The sequence below is a fragment of the Trachymyrmex septentrionalis genome, unplaced genomic scaffold (assembly GCF_001594115.1).
Source record: "Trachymyrmex septentrionalis isolate Tsep2-gDNA-1 unplaced genomic scaffold, Tsep1.0 scaffold40, whole genome shotgun sequence".
Taxonomy (NCBI): Eukaryota; Metazoa; Arthropoda; class Insecta; order Hymenoptera; family Formicidae; genus Trachymyrmex; species Trachymyrmex septentrionalis.
In genome coordinates, this window is record NW_017305569.1 from 5,656,459 (window position 1) to 5,667,309 (window position 10,851).

The following is a 10,851-nucleotide window of genomic DNA, read 5'->3' on the forward strand; positions in this document are numbered from 1 at the left end:
CGCAGCGGTGCACGCGCGCGAAACCGCGAGTAAATGAATTTCTGCTGTCGAATTAGAAAACGAGATGAAATAATTTCTGAAAAATGGCCTATTTCAAAAATTTTCTTCTTTTTTTTTCTCCTATATTATTCTTTACGTTCTCTAAATTATATTGTATAAAATAAAAATTTACACAATATAAACGGAACTAATTCAAATCACATGGCACATAAGGCAATTATTGTTAAGCAAAATGTGAAATAGATCTGAATATCTGTAATATGTATTTCTTCAAAAATTCATATTGAAAAGTTATTTGAAGTAATTATTTAATACGTAGTTTTTTATTAATGTTTTTTAGGCGCATCTCTTTTAAATTATTTCTAAATTTTTTTTCTAAATTTTAATATCTCATTTATACAGCAAGTTTTTATTATTGTTTCGAAATTAAAAAAATATATTATAAAAAATATTTAGTTAATACAACAAGTATACGAAAAACGTTTTACATTTATTATTATATATTTGAGAATTATAATTTTAGAATAACATAATATACTCATATTAAAAACAATTTAAAGAAATAACTTACAATTTAGATTTGACAATATGAGGAAAGAAATAATACATATGCAGTTCTTTTTATAATATAGGTATGTGTCAGGAAAAAGAAATATGAAAGAATAGTATATCCGAAACAGTTTATTCAAAAATAAAAAAATAACCTTTATCATGCGTTGCATATTTTTGCTTTATTATTTATAATTGATGTTTCACAGCAATAACGTTCCGCGCTGCCGCGTCACAAGATCGATCATAATGATAATACTTACGAAAAGAAATAATAACTGTTTTCAAACAATAAGTCACGAGCGAATACTTTCGTTCTTTTACCGCAGATTTATCTGAGTACGACTAATGGAAGGCTACGAAGAAGACGATGACACTCATTTCTGCATCAAGTGTAATTTAACAATTCATGGGCTCGACAATTATGTGCAGCATCGTCGATCAGGCTGCCGACCATCGGATACTAAAATCGAGATTGTTCACGAATCACCATCGACACCGACCACGGTGTCCTATCCCGAATTTCTAAACGCGGACGCATTCTTCAGCTCGTTAGAATTACAGAGTAATACTCGGCGAGCGCCGACTTTACTGGATAACAGAAAATTCAAGAAAGATGAGAAAAGAAAGAAAGACCAGAAAGGTCAGGTGGATGGTGATGAGGCCGGCACGAAGGATAAACTTCACAGCATGTTACCCGCGGTCAGCGATCTGGACGAACCGCCCGATATGTGCATCCAGTCCCTCAAGCAGACAACTCTCGACCGAAAGAGGCACGAGAATCAGCAGAGTTGGTTGGATGACACCATTCTCGCTGACCTTTCTTTAGGGAATAGCGCGGCCAAGAAGCTGGCGAGATACGACTTCGAGTACGATGACTCCGAAGACGATATTCTGGAGGAGGAATTGGGGGAAGATTCCTATTCGGATTCAGACGACGGCGAAAATCCACAGGAAGGTCCACCCCGAGATCACACTGGTGGAAAGTGGAAGCCCGGACTCGACGATTTGCCGCAGGACACGCCGCATATGCATGAGGAGGATGCAGAGCCCGACAATGATCATCAGGAACATCCCCCGCCAACGTATACTGGCGGTAAATGGCGACCCGCGGAGACATCACAAGTAAGAAGAAAAAACAGATTTAAGATTCAAAAGCACATGAATAATTTTGTATATAAATTGTAATTTTTATTTGAAAAACTATATATACATACTATAAATACTATACTATTGGGTTGTTCGGAAAGTAATTTCGTTTTTTTCCAACAGAGGACTTAATTGTATTTTTCACAGCCAACTTCACACTTAAGCCGCATAATCATTATATATTTTGACAGCTGATATAGCAAGGCTTGCTTGCGAAAAAAGTTCGATTGATTCTACGCAGTAGTTTTTGATTGGTGCCCTATCAAATATGAAAGTGAAAAGCAACATTTTCGGCATATTTTACTTTTTTTACTATCGAAAAGGTAAAAATGCTGTTCAAGCAAGAAAAAAATTATCCGATGTGTATGGAGAAGATGTATTGACAGAACGCCAGTGCCAAAACTGGTTTGCAAAATTTCGATCCGGCAATTTTGATGTTGAAGATGCACCACGTTCTGGAAGGCCAGTTGAAGGTGATGAAGACACAATAAAGGCATTAATTGATGCAAACCGGCGAATAACAACTCGTGAGATCGCTGAGAGATTAAATTTATCGAATTCGACCGTTCATGATCATTTGAAACGCGTCTGATTGAAAATCGTCTTTCATTTTCATAAGAAAAAAACGAAATTACTTTCCGAACAACCTAATATAATACTTAGCCACGGGAATGACAGTTGCCTCAGGAAATTATTCTAAATGAAACGATAAAAATAGAATTCAAATCAAATCAAATCAATGCGCAAATTTTTAATTTATATTCGATTCATTCTGCGAATCATTCTGTGTATCAGCATGAATTTGATACGCAATGTGATTCCACGAGACCTCGTACATGACCTCGCGCGAGCTATGATGATTTGTTGGACGAAGAAACATCGACCGTTACAGAAGGTCGAGGAATACGAAAGCAAGGATACATCTGGACAGCCGCCGCCGGGATACACGCGAGGGAAATGGGTACCGGGTGCACGAACGGATATCGAGTCGGGATATTGGTGCAATCCTTGCGGCAGGAAGCTCGCATCGCGATTGGTCTACAACAGGCATCTGCTCTCTGATTTGCACGCCAGGAGAAGCATTAGGGAACTTGATGGCGAAGCTCTCCATCTACGGCGAGGAATAAATTCGCACGCAAGAGTGTCCAGAAGAGTGTCCACTCGTAAGAAGACCTTGGTAATAATGCTCTCTTTAACTTGTTAACGCATGATTAAAACCAACATTTTTACCGTTAGCTTATTTAAGTAGTATATCTTGCTAAAGCAGGTATGTCCTAAGTTTAGCTCGGAGCTCAAAATTCAAGATTGCGCCGACGCAAAAAGATCCAATGCGGGTCGGATTTCGGGAGGTGAACTGTAAAATGTTGATACTTGTCTGAGCGACACGTATCGATACTTTAGTCCCCGAAATTTTACCTGTATTGAATCTTTTTGCATCAATGATTTTGCATTTCGTCTTTGGAGCTAAAGTTAGATATGCCTATTGCTAGAAAGAGAAATAAAAAGTAATTATTGTAGTTCCTATGAATCCATTAGTTGACATTTACAACTGTACTTTTACTTCATTATATAATATTTCTTTATTGAAAAAAATTTTTTTTAATTAATTAAAAAAATCTCCGATAAAAAAGTTGTAATTGAAAGGGAAAGATTTGCGTGTCTCTCTTCGTACAAATGAAATCTTAATAAGATTCAAGAAAATTCTGTCCGATTTTTTACGAGATGATATACACTGTGTGTGTTTCAAAAATATCTTACGATATTAAATCTTAGAAATCATATTGAAACGAAAACATATTTCAAATGTAAATAACAATGGCGGCCTCTCCGGATGGAATTTTTTCGACTCTCTAATACAAACTGTACGATTAAGTATCACGCTGTGTTATCAGAGGACGAAGGAAGAGCCCGAGCAAAAGAAGGTTAAGAAAGGTCTGCGTCAAAGGGAGAAGGAGATTCTTCTCTGCGAGATGTGCCGCACGCGCGTGAGGAGGCCTCAAATGGGTAAACATTTGCTCTCCCATTACCATTGCCGTGTGTCAGGTGTCCTCGTGAATCCACGCAATCCGAGCGTACGCCGTTTTCTTCTGGAGCACATAGCGAACGTGGTTCGACAAAGCCCCTTCCAATGTGCTCCCTGTCGTTTTTACTGCAACACCGAGGAGACGTTCCTGCTTCATTGGCGTTCCGATCTTCACTCTAAGACCGTAGAACAGGTGAGTGGCCGCTCATCAGTCGAAGCGAGATGTTAAATATTTTTCGGCTCAAGATCAGAATCGACATATCCACGTTTTCATCCATCGATGCAGATATTATGCACAATCACGCGTACGATTCTCGCACCTGTCGACGAGTCATTACTCAACGAACATTAAATAGATGAGAAACGAATAAGACGGTCTTAATTGACTCGTGCACCCGGATGTTCCGTTGCGCGGAGAGACTCCTTGTCGTTCTTCTTTTTCTTTCTCTTTCTCAGATCGGCGGCAGTTGCCGGTGCACTCCGTGTAACTTCTGGTGCGCAGACAACGCGACAATGGAGTCTCACCTTCTAAGTACGAGTCATCGTGACGTGGTGTCGATGATGAAGGGCTCCGTGCCGGTGGTAATTAGTCGTCAACGTATGTTATCCTGCTGCAGTTGTGATCGGCAATTTCGATACAACTTCCAGCTGCGGTTGCACGCCAAAGAGACTGGTCACACCGCGAGCGATACCGCGTCGGACGTGTATCAACAGCGCATCAAGTGCGATATATGCTCCCAAGTCCTCCGGTCCTTAGTCGCGCTTCAGCGTCATCAGCTAACCAGTCACATCGCCAAGGACAAAGAGAGAGGCGAGGTCCTGGCGGACGTGCGGCCGGCGCCGTACTTCTGTTCCTTCTGTTCGATGAACTTCGCTACCGCCCAAGAAGCAGTTCTGCATCGGAGAACCTCTAGTCACAAGGAAGCCGTAAAGGCACGCAAAAGCGAGGAGGGTCTATTGGACACGGCGCGGGAGTGTCCTCACTGTAATGAAAAGCAGCCGAATCTCGCGGCGCACAAGAGTCATCTTCTTCTTTGTCATCCAGAGCTTTGTCATCGGTATTTTATCTTTTCGTTTTTTTTTTTGCGGCAAATTATTGATGTTACAGTTGTATCGACGTTGCACGTTGCTTTCGTAATTCTTCTTTCTACTTATAAAACAGCATAAGAATTGTCATTTTTTTTTTTAGTTATATAATAGGTAGATAATAGATATTTTTTTAAGCATTCCAAAGCATTTTCTTCTTTAGCATTCTAAATTATATATATATTTTACAACTTACAATTAAATCCTGTATAGAATTTATAATATTGTATATCATATATATAATTGAATTTTATAATCCTTTTAGGTGTCCTCGATGCGGCACGCTTTTCGCTCTGTCACAAGACGTCACTAGGCACACGCGAGAGGGTAATTGTTTAAATAATGACGCACCGAACGCCGCTGGGACTGAAAGTAACGAGAAAGAATGGAAATGTAAGGATTGCATCTTTTCCACGGATTCCAAAGCCGAATTCATCTTTCACGAAGCCCTGCATGCCGGTGCCGTTCAAGAAACGGATAAAGAGGCGTCCAGTTCGAGCAAGTTGCCGAAATATAAGTGTCCGACTTGTGGAAAGATTTTTCCGAAAACATCACTACGAAATCACATCAGGCAGCATACTGGAGAAAAACCCTTTCCCTGTATGAAGTGTTCGGTCTCATTCTCGAGAAGATCGCATCTCATTATTCATCAGAGGATATGCAACACTTCGTCGAAATCTCTGGACAAAACTGGCCGTCGGCGGAGCTTCATCTGTTCGCATTGCAAAGAAGGCTTCTACACAAAGTAAGTGATAATTCAATTTATCAGTTGTTTTTATTGAAATTGCGTCTCATAAGTAACATGCTTGTCTCGAGAATTTCCGTTCCAAAATATTCGTATAAATATAATATATAACCTACATATGTATACAGAGACGCGTTAATTTTTAATCTGAAAGCTACAGATTTGTATTCGATTTTTAAATATATAATACAAATAGTTGAAGTACATTTTTGGTAGGTAAAAAAAAAACACAACAAAATAACGATTAAATTTAATAAATTTGTTTATTAGGATAGGGATATTTATTTTTATCGAAAGTTTGTAATTTATGGTTTTTCTTGAAATTTATTATTGCTAAACCGTGTTAAAATACAAATTATATGTTTAAGAATTCCGTAACAATCGCAGGACAAATGTTCCACGAAGTTACAGGTCGGACATGTTTTATGTCAAGAATTTATCATATTATTTGCTATGGAATATTACGCAAATTTAGCTGCAATAATAATAATTTTCTAAGAAATAGCACGTATCATATATCATTTGCAGAGGGAAAAAATGTTCATCTACATCCGCATTTATAACCGAGTATATAATCATGTTTTAATCTCATAATTATATGTTAACTTGAAAATGATGAATAGCATCTTACGCAATATAAAATATAATGATCTTTTTATAGATTTGTAGCAAAATTGTTTGGATCGATCCGAATTGAAATAAATTCACTCTTTAAAATGTAACTAGCTTCGACTTTCCGACTTGCTCTCGATACGACGCGTCACATGCTGTTTTTCCCGCAGCGTGACCGTTCCATAATAAATAAAGGATAGCGTATTCGGGGGTAAAAACGCCCTCGGGCAATAAAAGCGCTCGCCGCGAGCCGGAACCGCGAAATGTTCGCGCGGTCGTAGTAAAAATGTCCTCGCTGCATAACTATAAAATGAAGGAGCGTGGCCGAATGCGGAGGAGACCAGGCAGAGCGGATCGAAAATACGAGAGAAAAGAAGCGAGACGAACCGCGAGGTGTTGCGAGCTGAAATGAGAGACACAAACGGGTTAGAAGAAAGAGACGTGCGCTCGTTGGCCCAACAACGGGTGTCATATTAACATCTCATAGTAATGTATATGAACCCGCCGGTCATTTCGCTATTTAACGAGCCTCTATTATATACACGGTGATACACATCGTATATTTCTACAATGCCGACATATGGGAGCGCGTTAATATGAGATGTCATATAATTAAAATACACACATATCAACGAGCTGTTAAGCTTTGATATTTTATCGCGCCATTTCTGACAATGTATTGAGAAACATGGTATCATAAAGTGGAACAAGTTTGGTTTAGTTGGGATAACTGGCTCAAATTTAAAAAAAAAAATTAGACAGCACACCTATCCAAAATTGGAACATAAATCTCAGAACGCACCTTTAAGACATTTTTAAGATGTCTTATGTCCCGATTTTGATATGCACATTGTCTAGGGATTATCAAAATTTACTCCATTTTACCAAAATTAAATATGGACGAGGTGTGTTTATTCTTTTCTAATTTTTAAATTTAGGAAAAAATAAGGAGTAAATTGAATTAAGATGATTTCCTAACGTTGATAAGAAAACTCTATTGTAAGAAATACTTTTTTTAAGTTTTTTTTAAGAGTAAATTCTTAATATTACAGTTTATTATTTTTAAGAATACTAGGTACGAGTATTAAGAATCTTTCAATAGATCTACATATTCTTGTAACCGAACATATATATATATATATAGTAAACAAAATTAATGTTATGCTTTTCAACGGCGTACAGGCTCTCTGCCAATATAATATAATATATTAGGCGAATAACGTACGTGCGTGTCGGAGCGCGGATCATTTCACGTGTTTAACGGGCTCGTGTTACAGCGGTTATATACTCCGTGTCCCTTTAATACGCGCGCCAGGTGAACGTCTTCGCGGTCACTCCCTGGTGGTGTTTGTGTGCCGCTCGTACGGCACACAAGTATTAAACCATCGCCCTGCTGTAGAGCGGCCGCTATAAAGCAAATGTTAACACCTCGGCTCCGCCGCCTCGGTTCTCCTCACCGTGTCTTACCTCCGCCTCCGCCATCTCCTCCGAGTTCTCGCCGTACACGCATTACCTTCTGTAACGGCGCCTATTCAACATCCAGCCACCGTCCTACTCTCACACCCGCCACGTCCCCGAAGCCGAACGACCAGCCAGAAGTCTCGACACGCAGCCACGAACCACCGAGGGTTTCGCTTAATGCCACGATTCCGGCCATTCCAAGGGATTATGTTTGACCGTCGTCATTCGGGACACCCTTTAGTACACTCTCCGTCGTTCACGTTGCTACCTTTTTCCGTTCTTCTCTTTCTCCTCCCTCATTGATGCTGATTCGTCTTCTGACAATGTTTTTGGTATTATCCCGCGTACTCGTCGCACTTAGAAAAATTGGCAAATTTTTAACTTTGTCAAGTCGCGCTATTTTCGAAATCTCTTGGAATAACGTACTTGTGAAGTACGTATCAATTGTACCAGTTTTATCGATGTGCAGTAAAAATTTTGGGCATTGCTACGAAAACGTCATGAAAATAATTTTATCGGAGACTTATCATTTTCCACGTATAATCCGGGCGGTTTATATTCATTGCGTGAATGTTCCACTGCGGAGACCGCGATTACATCGTGGCGCGCCTTAGAAAGTCGAAACTAGTTTTGTAAAGTTCCGACGAGTCTTCAAATTATTTAATCGACAAATTTTACGATCCTGCTTGAGCTTATCCCCCCCCCGAAAATCACTCTCTACCGAGAGAGGTTCTTGGTATCACCTCCGCGGCAAACTCGGACCATCTCTATGCAGACACCCTATAATCTTCCTTAGGGCTTAGCTTACTGCATCGTGGTACGTCGAGATCGACGTACCTGGAACTCGACATCTCGTTCCGAGCTGGAAAGGAGTTAGAAGTTCCAGCAAGCCACCTTGATTAGAACCCTCTCCACCTCTTCTTGTCGCTTCCACTTCGTCTTGTAATGTAGAAAAGAGCCGACCAGGAAGGAGTATATGCGTCATCTCTTACGAAGGTCAGTTGGCAAGCTCGTTCGTTAGCTCCAAGATGAGGCGTGTTCGTAGAAGAGTAACGCGTCGCGGCAGTAAAGGAAGACCACGAGGAACGCGGTGTCATGGCGCGAGAAAAAAATCTTGTACAGACGACAACTAGGAAGTCCTGCGGCTTGACCTTTACCGTTAAGACGTACCTTACTTCTCGTCCACGCGCAAGTTTCATCAGAAACTTCAGTAACATCTCTTTCGCATTTTCATTTTGTCTTCCTACATCTGAAAACTTTTTGTATTCTGCGGGAGAAGATGTGTTTTGGAAAATGTCCTACAGTAATGTATTTCACGTTGTGTTATAAAAAAATGTGAATAAGTAGTTGTAAAATAATGTTTTCATAAATATCGCTTCCTTACTTGGAAAGTGACACGATTGGAAAAAAAAATGTAATTTTTTAGGCTTTATCACGAATGAGTTAAGTGAACATATCCCATCGTAACTTTATAAAAAAATTGTCACAACTTAAGGAAAATGGTTTTGAAAGAAATCGTCACAGTTGTCACAATTTTAAAAAGGGTAGTTTTTTAAGAGTTGCAAATAATAAAAATGACATCGTGTTAAAAATATATTTCTTTCACCAATATTTGACTGAATAATTTTCTGTCAAATTGGAGAGTAGTTGTTGCTCTTTTCTAAGGAACTGAATTTTTTGGGTTACTTTTGAAGCAAGGAAGCGATATTTTCAATAATTCGTATAAATAATACTTTTATTTAATTGCCGCAACGCTAGATTTCCTTCGCTGGTTGGAAAAATTGTACGTTTACTATGTAAAAAAAGTTACGGTATATCCTTGCTCTTTCTGTAAACTTTTTTAAATAGCAAGCATTCGAAAAAAGTGGCGAAAAATTTTCTCGCGTGCAGATAAGATTTTTGCGTAATGCGCAAAAATATAATGCGCATAAAGTTGAAAGCACACGAGTCATATCGGTCAGGTCAGCGCTGCGGTATGTGGTGGGCAAAAAAGAATTGTAATGAATCGAGCGGAGGTTTAGAGAGGAAGAAAATAAAGGAAGAAACCAATTACGGAGAAGACGAGCTTGCACAGCGACGGATCGCGCATTAAGCGATTCCTAGAATACGCATGCATCTTGCGATGTATGCGCATATTCAAGATAGTATGTCATACGTGCGAGCTACTAACTGCACGATTTATTTCCTCTCGGAGCAAGAAGTCGGAAAGGAGCAATAAGAAAATTCGAAAGGAATATAGTCTCAAGACAGTTTCATATATACCGCTTGAGTTTTTATTAATACAATAAACGAAATTACAGTAAAAGAACGCTGATCATAACGACGACAAAATATGTATTCTGTTGATTAGAAGAAGAATATCACTTATTAATATTAATAAACAGTAACGAAAAAAAAAAAGGGAAATTTAATTAAAAGAAATCTAATCGAGATACGAAATCAGCCGATCGCTAATTGTAACGACGATAAAATATTACGATTATAAAAAGAATGTTATTAATATTAATAAACTATTTATTAATAAATATTAATAAATAATGAAAAAAAAATTTAATAAGAGAAGAAATATTTATCATTGAAATATGAAAGTCGATCATGTCTCATTCGGCGATTAAAGGCGGGATTTATCCGATTTTGGAATTGGAAAACGAAGTCTGCTATTTCACACCTCTCGAGAGTTATTAATGCACCGCCGATCAAACTTATCCCATCTTGCGGCAGAAACGGACAAAATGGCAATCGTACTGAGCGGGAATACGCGCCAGAGTTGTCGATAAAGTGTTTGGTTCGGCAACTTGTCGGACGAGTTAGAAGGGAGAATTAATGGCGCATCAGTTTAGAAATACAAAATAGTAAAGTCGTGCAAAATTTTCTTACTTTCTTCATTTTGCAATAATTTACGATTGTATCTATATCTTCGATCGTCTTATCAGATCCAATTGTTGAATTTTTCCTCGGGTTTCCCTCAAGTTAAACGGCTTCCCGTCTCGATCTAAATTTCCATTTTAACATTCAACGATTTCAACTGTTAGTTAAACGACTTAGTTGTTATTCATTCATATCTTCGTCCCGTTTAGCGCGAACGCGACTGCTTCGAATAATCTAATTAACTCGCGGCGGAACGTCCGGTGGCTTCGCGATCGATCGTGTTCGGTCCAACGATAGTTTCTGGTCCAACGATAACGCGATATTCCCTTCCTTGTCGAAGAAGGAAGAGGAGGGGGCG

The 10,851-nt window shown here is 39.0% G+C and overlaps 1 protein-coding gene across 1 annotated transcript in view; it reads left to right on the forward strand.

Moving 5' to 3' along the window:
- The first annotated feature begins 885 nt into the window (after nt 1–885).
- LOC108751043 (zinc finger protein 808) overlaps nt 886–10,851 on the forward strand; it is a 36,358-nt gene continuing 26,392 nt past the window's right edge. The window contains exons 1-5 of the mRNA XM_018490977.1: nt 886–1,674; nt 2,591–2,875; nt 3,591–3,914; nt 4,178–4,779; nt 5,073–5,552. Of these exons, the coding sequence (XP_018346479.1) occupies nt 898–1,674; nt 2,591–2,875; nt 3,591–3,914; nt 4,178–4,779; nt 5,073–5,552 (2,468 nt within the window). The 5' untranslated portion in view covers nt 886–897. The remainder of the gene's footprint in view (nt 1,675–2,590; nt 2,876–3,590; nt 3,915–4,177; nt 4,780–5,072; nt 5,553–10,851) is intronic.